We start from the raw sequence: 14,637 nt of genomic DNA on the forward strand, positions 1-14,637 counted from the left end.
CACCGAATGCGCATGCGCGTAAAGAGCCGTGCTCGCATTCAAACAGTCCATAGGGAAGCATTTCTCAAAGCTTTCTTATGGACGTCCAGCGTCTTCTCACTGTGATTTTCAGTCACATTCTATGTTTCTATGCTTCTGAAAAGCTTGAATCGTATTCGTATGTTGAGAATTGATCAGAGTCAAACCAATGTTTACAATTAAACCTAGGGTTTAATTGTTGACTCATATTTGTCTAAAACTCATAATGAGTTTGACCTCATGTTGTCTAACTCTGAGCCCGGAACGTGGGAATGGATGTGATTGGTACTTTCTCAAAGTATTTTCTATGAGAAGCTGCTTTCTCGCTATAAAAGGATGTATTTCAAAGCCACAAACAGAACGCACTGATCTGATAATTAGTTAATTAATTAAAGGAGTGGAACCAGATTGCTCTCTGACCACCTACACCAGTCCCCCCCATCCACAGAGTCCTTTTAAAAAAAATTATAAGACTAACCTCCGCCATAAATAAAACCATCCAACATGTATTAATACATATGGCACAGAGAAAGCAACTGGGAGAGAAAAGTGGGTGACTGCCTATGAAGCTAGATCCTTTGTGCTGGGCGCTTGGATTCCCCGTGCGGAGACCCTGGATACTCTGTGCTGGGCCCATGGATTTCCAATGCCGAGACCCTGGATTCCCTGTGCCGTGACCCTGGATTCCCTGTGCCAACACCCTGGATTCCCTGTGCCAAGACCCTGGATTCCCTGTGCCAAGACCCTGGATTCCTCCTGCTGGAGCCCTGGATTTCATGTGTTGGGCACCTGAATTTCCTGAGCTGGGCCCCTGTATTCCATTTTGGGCTCCTGTATTCCCTGTTTTGGGTTCCTGTATTCCTTGTGCTGGTGCCCTGGATAAATCCATAGAAGAAGGGCTAAGAGAACATCTGCAGTGCACTGTGCAGGGACTGCATCATACTTAATACCTCTACTAAAAACACCGCCTCAGCCACCAGCGCCTTCTATGTCATTCTGAGGATGTATTATGGAAACATGCTATTGATGGGTACGAGGTGCTGCAGGTATGTCCTCCCCTGACAATCTGGCTCTGATGGAACAGGACAACACAGGATATCCACATAAAATAGTTTTAATTTGCTAGCAAGCCAAAATAATGTAATAAACATAAATAATATGCAACAGTCATATCAAACATTCTTAAACACATAAACTATCTCATACGCTTGTAATGAAATAACAAAAATGCCACGGAGAGGCTTGAACCAACGTAACAGAGACTTCGCTACATCCTATACTGCGCACAAAGGAATGAATTATACAGACATATACGGCCACCGCAAACCTTTCACCTATTGTTTCCACTTTCAGAATCTGTTCTTTTCTTGGCAATCTCAACAAAGGATGGATAGGAAGGCAAACTTCACTTCCTTTCTCAATTAACAAAGAGCGAAGCTTGCCTTAAACTCACCCATTGTCAGGTGTAGGAAAAGTAAAAAATAAGACAAAGTAGAGACTTTACAGTAGGGACTTCTTTGTCGTATGTAAAGAGAAATAGGTCAGAAATGAAGAAAAGAAGAACAAATTCTGAAAGAGAAGAGGAAACAATAGGAGAAAGGTAAGTTTGAGGAGAAAGACATTTTAACTGGATTATATGTATAGAAATCACAAAAACTATCCAAAAAAGAGAGTTTGGCATAATGATTCCTGTGCTTCAAAACACGCAACATTATAAGCACACAGGATAAGCAATAAAGTGTGAATTAACGAGAATTCAAACTAAAAGCAGAGCTATTGGGAGAATTTATAAATTTCAACTATTGTGCCTGAAATGTAAACTGAATGAATATTAAATCCCTTTGAATTTCGGGCAATTCCCACTGTATTAAGAACCTGCGTCAGACGTGGTAATAGGGGCGAGGGGGGTCTCTCTCACTCGGTGACTGGCGGAGTGAAAAAAATTACAGCTTTGAAAACGGATGCAGAATTAGCTCTTTCGTCGGTAAGAATTTAATTCTCAATAAAAAATAGAATACAAAATAAACAAAATGATCACAAATCATAAACAAATACATTAAACATTAAAATAAATACTGAAATCGTCATACATTTAATTGCATCAAGTGATTTACTATGATCATAGAGCAATGAGATAATCATACATGGAAAAACTCTCTAAAACAACCCCTGTTCACACCCGTAACTCTTCATATGAGTCAAGGGAACATCACTCACCTGCCGTACGTACATGTATACCTACCTACATACATACATACATAAAAAAACACACATACATACACTTAAACACTCATACCTACATACAAACACGTGCCTACATATATACCTTTGTACATACATACACACACACATACCTACCTACATACATATTTACCTATGAACATGCATATACACACACACACACACACACATATATATATATATATACACACACACACACACCTACATATATGTATACATACACATATGAATACCTACCTAAGTACACACACACACACACCTATCTACCTACATGCACACACATACTTACCTAAATACATACACATATAGTCATATATCTATCTACATACATGCACACGTACCTACCTAAATACATACATACCTACATATATATATATATATATATATATATATATATATCTACTTGCATACATAGGAACATTCAGCTATGCACAAGCCTAATATTTTATAGGCATTTAAAATTATTTTAGAATAATTAATTCTAACAATAATCAATCTATTTACAAACTATCTGCATTGTAAACAATAGTAATTATATAGAAATTTTTACACAGAGGAAAAATACATAAATAAAAAAATCTGCATAGTTAAAATCTTATGTGGGTTTATTATTATTATTTTTTTTAAACCTGGTACCTTTTAACTTTTAGTGCCGTAGTGGTGAGCATAACCTTCATGACACTGTGCACTTGGCGTAGTCCAAAGAATATACAAACCGTGGTTATGTGTGCTTACTATCGAGGTGGCGATCGAAGTGACTTTCTGTGCACATTGCAAATTAGCCAACTTTATAGAGGGTTTCTATAACAAACTATAACCCTTTCAGTACCTGTTTAAAGTGAAAATCAGGCTTTGAGAGAGTTTTAAAAATACATTGTTTTCATAAAATTTCAGTATTGCGTCTACTGAAAAATTCATTTACAAAAAAAAGGTAGGAACAAAAAGCCTTCAAATTTTGGGTAAAAATGTTTTTTCAGGCAATTTTAACTCCTCACAAAACTCTGATCAGTAAGACACACTTAGAACATTTTAACCGTGACATTTTGTATAAATGTATAATATGACAGTCCTCCTGGTCAATGAGGCAACTGGCGCAGGACTCCCAGCCAACACCTCCCTAAAAGGACTATAATCACTGGGGTGTCCCCTTCCCTGCTGTGCCTTTCCACTTTGTGGAGTTGAATCGATCAACCGGGAGACCATCAGGGACTAGTAAGAGGCCCAGAAATTGTATGGAACTGTGTATCGGATTGCGAGTTGCCGCGATCTGGTAAAACATCACCTGGGTAGCGCTTGGTCCCAGGGCCATTTGGAAGAGAGATCAGGGAGGTGACGAGGCATCAGAGGGCACCAAGGACTAGAGGGAGCTCCTTGTCCCTGACCCATAAGAAGCTATTCTTTATGACCGGGTCTTTCCACTCAGTGGCCTGGAACTCAGCGCTGCATCGGAGAGTAGTAGTGGCCTGGTCAAACTTTCTCTCAAGATTCGGGCCAGACACCTCCAATCCAGGTGCTTTTTGGACTGATTAACCATTTCCACAAAAGCTCTTTAGGAACATATAATTTTGGGGGATATTTCAAGAAGAAGAGTATTATTTCGGGGATACCGTTGTAAGGCGCCCTGGTGTCTGACAGTTAATTCAATTATCTAGCTATGATTGAGTTATGTCCCAGACATCAAGGCGTCAGGGTGGGGCATGCATTGTCACTATGATTACCCCATGCTGGGGACAGCTGTATATAAAGCCAACTTGTCACCAATTAAACTTGTATCTCTTATACCCTACATCAAACCTCGTCTGATGATTTGTGACACTGCTATAATCACTCTGGTTCTCCTACGTTAGGAAAAGGGAATACTTGGCAGGGATACTCAGGCTGAGTAGAGGAGTTCCGATACATACAGCTCATCCAGTTACGATATAGTAAGGGAGAATCTAGGAAAATCATTACACCCGTTACTGGTTAAGAGGGGCAGGCAGTTCATTCACTAGATATCATCTACATGAAATAAGGTTTTTTAAATAGAAAAGAAAGGTATATAAACTAATAAGTGCATTACGTCTCCCAGACCGGGTGAATTGTTGACCTGGGCTGGAAGAGATCAGATTGTAAGGATGCTGCATGCCACAACAAGCCACATGGCAGCGTTTTTAATTTGGCCAGTGTATGCCATGTGAAAGGGTTCTTCCATGTGCCCAGAGCATGCCACATGACAGGCTTTTTTCCATTTTTCAGGGTGTCCGTCCATTTGGCCAGAGGAAGCCACGTGGCAGGGTTTTTTCATTTGGTCGGAGCATGTTACATGGCAGGGTTCTTCCATTTGGCCAGTGCATGCCAAGTGGCAGTATATACGTGGGCCTCCTATCTGTTCTGATGACAAGATAACAAATCTTGTTTCTCACGAAGTCTTACATAATGATTGATTGAACATGTCGGTGCTTGAATTAGCCCTTACAGGATATTGTCTGTAGGAAATCCCCATAGCACCATATTGCAGAAGGAAAGGACCACGCAGAGCCCAGAAACAGTGCTTATTAGACTCAAGACTGGGAAACTGATGTGAGAATTTCGTTCTCGATTTCTTGTCTAGAATCTCTGTTCGAGTGGCCATTCCCAGCATGCTCTGCTTTGTCTATGCAGCTTGGTGGGGATACATGAGGCGGTTTATAAAGCATCAACGCAAGTAGAAAAAACACCAGTCCCAGAACCTGTAACACAAAGAACATGCTTGGTTAGGAAACGAGGCTCGTATTAAAATAGGGTTTCTTATTAAAGTAACGGAAGGATAATACGAACAAGGCAAATCTAGTATAACACAGAGATCACTGCACGAACAATTATTCATCAAAAACAGCTCACTACTTATTGTGCAGAGAATACAAATTGATTTAAAATAAGTTATTGATAACAAAATAATATCAGAACTAATCTGTTATAACATAATATCAGAACTAGTCTGTTATATAACATAATATCAACTAATCTGTTATAACATAATATCAACTAGTCTGTTATATAACATAATATCAGAACTAGTCTGTTATAACATAATATCAACTAGTCTGTTATATAACATAATATCAGAACTAATCTGTTATATAACATAATATCAACTAGTCTGTTATAACATAATATCAGAACTAGTCTGTTATATAACATAATATCAGAACTAGTCTGTTATAACATATCAGAACTAGTCTGTTATAACATAATATCAACTAGTCTGTTATATAACATAATATCAACTAGTCTGTTATAACATAATATCAGAACTAGTCTGTTATAACATAATACCAGAACTAATCTGTTATATAACATAATATCAGAACTAGTCTGTTATAACATAATATCAGAACTAGTCTGTTATATAACATAATATCAACTAGTCTGTTATAACATAATATCAGAACTAGTCTGTTATAACATAATATCAGAACTAGTCTGTTATATAACATAATATCAACTAGTCTGTTATAACATAATATCAGAACTAGTCTGTTATATAACATAATATCAGAACTAATCTGTTATAACATAATATCAGAACTAGTCTGTTATAACATAATATCAGAACTAATCTGTTATAACATATTATCAGAACTAGTCTGTTATAACATATCAGAACTAGTCTGTTATAACATAATATCAGAACTAGTCTGTTATATAACATAATATCAACTAGTCTGTTATAACATAATATCAGAACTAGTCTGTTATAACATAATATCAGAACTAGTCTGTTATATAACATAATATCAACTAGTCTGTTATAACATAATATCAGAACTAGTCTGTTATAACATAATATCAGAACTAGTCTGTTATAACATAATACCAGAACTAGTCTGTTATATAACATAATATCAACTAGTCTGTTATAACATAATATCAGAACTAGTCTGTTATAACATAATATCAGAACTAGTCTGTTATAACATAATACCAGAACTAGTCTGTTATAACACAATATCAGAACTACTCTGTTATAACACAATATAAGAACTAGATGGTTATATAACACAATATTAGAACTAATCTGTTATAACATAATAATATCAGAACTACTCTGTTATATAACATAATATCAACTAGTCTGTTATAACATAATATCAGAACTAGTCTGTTATAACATAATATCAGAACTAGTCTGTTATAACATAATATCAGAACTAGTCTGTTATATAACATAATATCAACTAGTCTGTTATAACATAATATCAGAACTAGTCTGTTATATAACATAATATCAGAACTAGTCTGTTATATAACATAATATCAACTAGTCTGTTATATAACATAATATCAGAACTAGTCTGTTATATAACATAATATCAGAACTAGTCTGTTATATAACATAATATCAGAACTAGTCTGTTATAACATAATATCAGAACTAGTCTGTTATATAACATAATATCAACTAGTCTGTTATATAACATAATATCAACTAGTCTGTTATAACATAATATCAACTAGTCTGTTATATAACATAATATCAGAACTAATCTGTTATAACATAATATCAGAACTAGTCTGTTATAACCTAATATAAACTAGTCTGTTATATAACATAATATCAGAACGAGTCTGTTATATAACATAATATCAGAACGAGTCTGTTATATAACATAATATCAGAACTAGTCTGTTATAACATAATATCAACTAGTCTGTTATATAACATAATATCAGAACTAATCTGTTATAACATAATATCAGAACTAGTCTGTTATAACATAATATCAGAACTAGTCTGTTATATAACATAATATCAACTAGTCTGTTATATAACATAATATCAGAACTAATCTGTTATATAACATAATATCAGAACTAGTCTGTTATAACATAATATCAGAACTAGTCTGTTATATAACATAATATCAACTAGTCTGTTATATAACATAATATCAACTAGTCTGTTATAACATAATATCAACTAGTCTGTTATATAACATAATATCAGAACTAATCTGTTATAACATAATATCAGAACTAGTCTGTTATAACCTAATATAAACTAGTCTGTTATATAACATAATATCAGAACGAGTCTGTTATATAACATAATATCAGAACGAGTCTGTTATATAACATAATATCAGAACTAGTCTGTTATAACATAATATCAACTAGTCTGTTATATAACATAATATCAGAACTAATCTGTTATAACATAATATCAGAACTAGTCTGTTATAACCTAATATAAACTAGTCTGTTATATAACATAATATCAGAACGAGTCTGTTATATAACATAATATCAGAACTAGTCTGTTATAACATAATATCAACTAGTCTGTTATATAACATAATATCAGAACTAATCTGTTATATAACATAATATCAGAACTAGTCTGTTATAACATATCAGAACTAGTCTGTTATAACATAATATCAGAACTAGTCTGTTATATAACATAATATCAACTAGTCTGTTATATAACATAATATCAGAACTAGTCTGTTATAACATAATATCAACTAGTCTGTTATATAACATAATATCAGAACTAATCTGTTATATAACATAATATCAGAACTAGTCTGTTATAACATAATATCAGAACTAGTCTGTTATATAACATAATATCAACTAGTCTGTTATATAACATAATATCAGAACTAGTCTGTTATAACATAATATCAACTAGTCTGTTATATAACATAATATCAGAACTAATCTGTTATAACATAATATCAGAACTAATCTGTTATATAACATAATATCAGAACTAGTCTGTTATATAACATAATATCAGAACTAGTCTGTTATAACATAATATCAACTAGTCTGTTATATAACATAATATCAGAACTAATCTGTTATATAACATAATATCAGAACTAGTCTGTTATATAACATAATATCAGAACTAGTCTGTTATATAACATAATATCAGAACTAGTCTGTTATATAACATAATATCAGAACTAGTCTGTTATAACATAATATCAACTAGTCTGTTATATAACATAATATCAGAACTAATCTGTTATAACATAATATCAGAACTAATCTGTTATAACATAATATCAGAACTAATCTGTTATATAACATAATATCAGAACTAGTCTGTTATATAACATAATATCAGAACTAGTCTGTTATATAACATAATATCAGAACTAGTCTGTTATAACATAATATCAACTAGTCTGTTATATAACATAATATCAGAACTAATCTGTTATAACATAATATCAGAACTAATCTGTTATATAACATAATATCAGAACTAGTCTGTTATATAACATAATATCAGAACTAGTCTGTTATATAACATAATATCAACTAGTCTGTTATATAACATAATATCAGAACTAATCTGTTATAACATAATATCAGAACTAATCTGTTATATAACATAATATCAGAACTAGTCTGTTATAACATAATATCAGAACTAGTCTGTTATATAACATAATATCAGAACTAGTCTGTTATATAACATAATATCAGAACTAGTCTGTTATAACATAATATCAACTAGTCTGTTATATAACATAATATCAACTAGTCTGTTATATAACATAATATCAACTAGTCTGTTATATAACATAATATCAACTAGTCTGTTATATAACATAATATCAACTAGTCTGTTATATAACATAATATCAAATAGTCTGTTATATAACATAATATCAAATAGTCTGTTATAACATAATATCAGAACTAGTCTGTTATAACATAATATCAGAACTAGTCTGTTATAACATAATATCAGAACTAGTCTGTTATAACATAATATCAGAACTAGTCTGTTATATAACATAATATCAGAACTAGTCTGTTATATAACATAATATCAGAACTAGTCTGTTATAACATAATAATATCAGAACTAGTCTGTTATATAACATAATATCAACTAGTCTGTTATATAACATAATATCAACTAGTCTGTTATAACATAATATCAACTAGTCTGTTATATAACATAATATCAGAACTAATCTGTTATAACATAATATCAGAACTAGTCTGTTATAACCTAATATAAACTAGTCTGTTATATAACATAATATCAGAACGAGTCTGTTATATAACATAATATCAGAACGAGTCTGTTATATAACATAATATCAGAACTAGTCTGTTATAACATAATATCAACTAGTCTGTTATATAACATAATATCAGAACTAATCTGTTATAACATAATATCAGAACTAGTCTGTTATAACATAATATCAGAACTAGTCTGTTATATAACATAATATCAACTAGTCTGTTATATAACATAATATCAGAACTAATCTGTTATATAACATAATATCAGAACTAGTCTGTTATAACATAATATCAGAACTAGTCTGTTATATAACATAATATCAACTAGTCTGTTATATAACATAATATCAACTAGTCTGTTATAACATAATATCAACTAGTCTGTTATATAACATAATATCAGAACTAATCTGTTATAACATAATATCAGAACTAGTCTGTTATAACCTAATATAAACTAGTCTGTTATATAACATAATATCAGAACGAGTCTGTTATATAACATAATATCAGAACGAGTCTGTTATATAACATAATATCAGAACTAGTCTGTTATAACATAATATCAACTAGTCTGTTATATAACATAATATCAGAACTAATCTGTTATAACATAATATCAGAACTAGTCTGTTATAACCTAATATAAACTAGTCTGTTATATAACATAATATCAGAACGAGTCTGTTATATAACATAATATCAGAACTAGTCTGTTATAACATAATATCAACTAGTCTGTTATATAACATAATATCAGAACTAATCTGTTATATAACATAATATCAGAACTAGTCTGTTATAACATATCAGAACTAGTCTGTTATAACATAATATCAGAACTAGTCTGTTATATAACATAATATCAACTAGTCTGTTATATAACATAATATCAGAACTAGTCTGTTATAACATAATATCAACTAGTCTGTTATATAACATAATATCAGAACTAATCTGTTATATAACATAATATCAGAACTAGTCTGTTATAACATAATATCAGAACTAGTCTGTTATATAACATAATATCAACTAGTCTGTTATATAACATAATATCAGAACTAGTCTGTTATAACATAATATCAACTAGTCTGTTATATAACATAATATCAGAACTAATCTGTTATAACATAATATCAGAACTAATCTGTTATATAACATAATATCAGAACTAGTCTGTTATATAACATAATATCAGAACTAGTCTGTTATAACATAATATCAACTAGTCTGTTATATAACATAATATCAGAACTAATCTGTTATATAACATAATATCAGAACTAGTCTGTTATATAACATAATATCAGAACTAGTCTGTTATATAACATAATATCAGAACTAGTCTGTTATATAACATAATATCAGAACTAGTCTGTTATAACATAATATCAACTAGTCTGTTATATAACATAATATCAGAACTAATCTGTTATAACATAATATCAGAACTAATCTGTTATAACATAATATCAGAACTAATCTGTTATATAACATAATATCAGAACTAGTCTGTTATATAACATAATATCAGAACTAGTCTGTTATATAACATAATATCAGAACTAGTCTGTTATAACATAATATCAACTAGTCTGTTATATAACATAATATCAGAACTAATCTGTTATAACATAATATCAGAACTAATCTGTTATATAACATAATATCAGAACTAGTCTGTTATATAACATAATATCAGAACTAGTCTGTTATATAACATAATATCAACTAGTCTGTTATATAACATAATATCAGAACTAATCTGTTATAACATAATATCAGAACTAATCTGTTATATAACATAATATCAGAACTAGTCTGTTATAACATAATATCAGAACTAGTCTGTTATATAACATAATATCAGAACTAGTCTGTTATATAACATAATATCAGAACTAGTCTGTTATAACATAATATCAACTAGTCTGTTATATAACATAATATCAACTAGTCTGTTATATAACATAATATCAACTAGTCTGTTATATAACATAATATCAACTAGTCTGTTATATAACATAATATCAACTAGTCTGTTATATAACATAATATCAAATAGTCTGTTATATAACATAATATCAAATAGTCTGTTATAACATAATATCAGAACTAGTCTGTTATAACATAATATCAGAACTAGTCTGTTATAACATAATATCAGAACTAGTCTGTTATAACATAATATCAGAACTAGTCTGTTATATAACATAATATCAGAACTAGTCTGTTATAACATAATATCAGAACTAGTCTGTTATAACAGAATAATATCAGAACTACTCTGTTATATAACATAATATCAACTAGTCTGTTATATAACATAATATCAACTAGTCTGTTATAACATAATATCAACTAGTCTGTTATATAACATAATATCAGAACTAATCTGTTATAACATAATATCAGAACTAGTCTGTTATATAACATAATATCAGAACTAATCTGTTATAACATAATATCAGAACTAATCTGTTATAACATAATATCAGAACTAATCTGTTATAACATAATATCAGAACTAGTCTGTTATAACATAATATCAGAACTAGTCTGTTATATAACATAATATCAACTAGTCTGTTATATAACATAATATCAGAGCTAGTCTGTTATAACACAATATCAGAACTAGTCTGTTATAACACAATATAAGAACTAGATGGTTATATAACACAATATTAGAACTAATCTGTTATAACATAATAATATCAGAGCTAGTCTGTTATACAACATAATATCAGAATGAGTCTGTTATAACCTAATATAAACTAGTCTGTTATATAACATAATATCAGAACGAGTCTGTTATATAACATAATATCAGAACGAGTCTGTTATAACATAATATCAACTAGTCTGTTATATAACATAATATCAGAACTAGTCTGTTATAACATAATATCAGAACTAGTCTGTTATAACATAATATCAGAACTAGTCTGTTAAATAACATAAAACCAGAACATCAGAGTTCTGATGTCTTTATTTAATGTAAAGGTGTGTGTCTGTGTGTATAAATATATATGAAACCAGGGGGCTGCACTCACCTGAACATGCATAAATGGGGTGCTGCTAGGGGGCCAATTCATACAATACACAAGATCCAGCGCACTTACTTATCCACTAAACAGCAACTTCAATGTTGACAGATTTATTCGTTTTTTTTTTTGTTTTTTTTTTAAAACACCTAATCTAGGCAAAAATTAGTGATCATAGGTTCAAATCCCTGCAGGGTTGATTCAGCCCTTCATCTTTCTTTGTTAGATGAAATTAGTACATAAAATTGGGTAATAGTAACAATACTGGATGTTGGGCAAACGTAACATCCCTAGGATGTACTGGTTAAATACTTTGTTGTTGTTATTATGTGACCTTCGCAGTTAAGGGAGGACTTAACCCTGCAAGGTAATTATTGCAGTTTATAAAAACTGCAATAATTACACTTGCAGGGTTAAGGGTGATGGAAGTTGGTACCCAGACCACTCCAAAGGGCAGAAGTGATCTGGGTGCCTGGAGTGTTCCTTTAAACCAACTTACTTGGGGGGTTGGGGAGGGAATCCATCTGGGGCTCTCTGCAGTACAAGGCTAAATAGGCCCTGGGATGAGGCACCTGTGACAGTGAGGGATGCAAACCCAAGGAGTTGGCTAGACTCCCTGCCTAGATTAGATGTTTTTAAAAAAACGAATACAATCTGTAAACATTAAAGTTGCTGTTTAGTGGATAAGTGAGTGCGCTGGATCCTGTGTATTGTGTGTATATATACATATTTTATTTTGGAGGGGTTGTTACCTTGTAAACAAGCCCTGCAGTCAGGGTGTATCTGCTCATAGCAGAATTCTGGTAAATATAGCAGGACCCGGGCTCGCCATCTTGGTTCTGCCATATGAGGCATGAGATATCAATCACGGATCCAAAGGCGATGGGCCCGGGGATTCCACCTAGAAACACAGACAATTCACAAGTGAGTATGAATGGAAGACAGCATTTGTATCCTATGTTTTAGATTGTACACACAGTGAATTAGTGATCACATAGGAAAAGTGACAACTAGCACATTACAGAGTGCCGCAGGGTACAGCACCGCACGCCGGGTATCTACCTGGCTCTATATTCCCTCTTGGTCTGCCATGCAATATGCCAGTCCATATCTAATGCTACTGCTCTACCTTGGAAAGCTGTTAATGTAAGAGAGATGTTTTACAAAAACAGTGCTGGCTGTGCCATTGTGTGCTGGATTTAATAGAAGAGCTAATAATATGGGGCGGGTGTAATAATGACAGAGTGAAACGGAAGGGCTGAAAACAATTTTAAAAATGAATAAAAATACTGATCATTCTAACAGATCAGTCTAACTGATCATTTGAAAAGACTTACAGGGTTATTTAGTAAATTACAGAATCTGAATGGACAAAATTCTATAAACATGGCAGAATTCAGACCGGAATTGTAATTCTCAGATTTAGTAAAGCAAATTTTAGTCAGAATTTGGTAGAGTTGAGCGACACTGGATCATTCGGTCAGACGCATTCGGTTAAATTAAATTATGGGGGTGGACAAATAATTGCCATGATATTTAAAACAATTTAATAGTCCCTTCCCTACCCACACCCATAGTTGGTGGGTAGGGGCAACTAACTAAAATAAACAGGTGGGAACCTAATGCCTCCTCCCGCCACTTATCGCCTATGGTTAGGGGCCAATAATTTGAAATTAAAAATGTGGAGGGGACCAAATATCCCCACAGTCCCACCCATGCATGGCAGGTGGGCCACGAATAAAATATATGAGGAAGGAGTTGGAAATACCATTGTCCATCCCTAAAAAACAAACAAAACAAAAAACTGTGGCCACTGTCACAAGCATGTAGCTCCCCCAATAAAAAATTATTGTCTACCCCCCTAATAACGTTGATGGCACAAGAAATCTAAGAACCTCTAAAAAAGTTATACCTACCATCAGATGTATTTTCTTCTTAAATCTTCTTTTATTCAGCCCCACAAAAGGCCAAGCAAAAAAAACATTAATTCCCGAACCTGATTTGCAAAAACACGACAATACAAAAAAAATGTTTCGCAAGAAAAATAAATCCATGTGCACCCTGCAAGTTCTCTGCACAGGGAAAACCCTTTTAGAAACCCTTTATCCGACACTTTGAAATCTCAACAGAACACTCTGATTGGTTGGCTTGTAAACGAACCAATCCGATAACTCTGACAGGCAAGTCTCATCTTGTCACGTCCTGTTACGTTCTGCGCAGATGTCTGGCCTTGGCTTCTGGTATCCAGTACTCTTTTTACAATTCTTGTTTAGTTTTTCTTGGTTTTTCTGTTTTTCTATTCTAT

At 32.2% G+C, this 14,637-nt stretch overlaps 1 protein-coding gene across 1 annotated transcript in view; it reads right to left on the bottom strand.

Moving 5' to 3' along the window:
- Positions 1 to 2,844: 2,844 nt before the first annotated feature.
- The window catches only part of SLCO4A1 (solute carrier organic anion transporter family member 4A1), a 48,231-nt gene continuing 36,438 nt past the window's right edge, over positions 2,845 to 14,637 (bottom strand). Inside the window, exons 11-12 of the mRNA XM_063459590.1 lie at positions 13,085 to 13,233; positions 2,845 to 4,970 (exon numbers count right to left, since the gene is read on the bottom strand). Of these exons, the coding sequence (XP_063315660.1) occupies positions 4,803 to 4,970; positions 13,085 to 13,233 (317 nt within the window). The 3' untranslated portion in view covers positions 2,845 to 4,802. The remainder of the gene's footprint in view (positions 4,971 to 13,084; positions 13,234 to 14,637) is intronic.

This window comes from Pelobates fuscus, chromosome 6 (assembly GCF_036172605.1).
Source record: "Pelobates fuscus isolate aPelFus1 chromosome 6, aPelFus1.pri, whole genome shotgun sequence".
Taxonomy (NCBI): domain Eukaryota; kingdom Metazoa; phylum Chordata; class Amphibia; order Anura; family Pelobatidae; genus Pelobates; species Pelobates fuscus.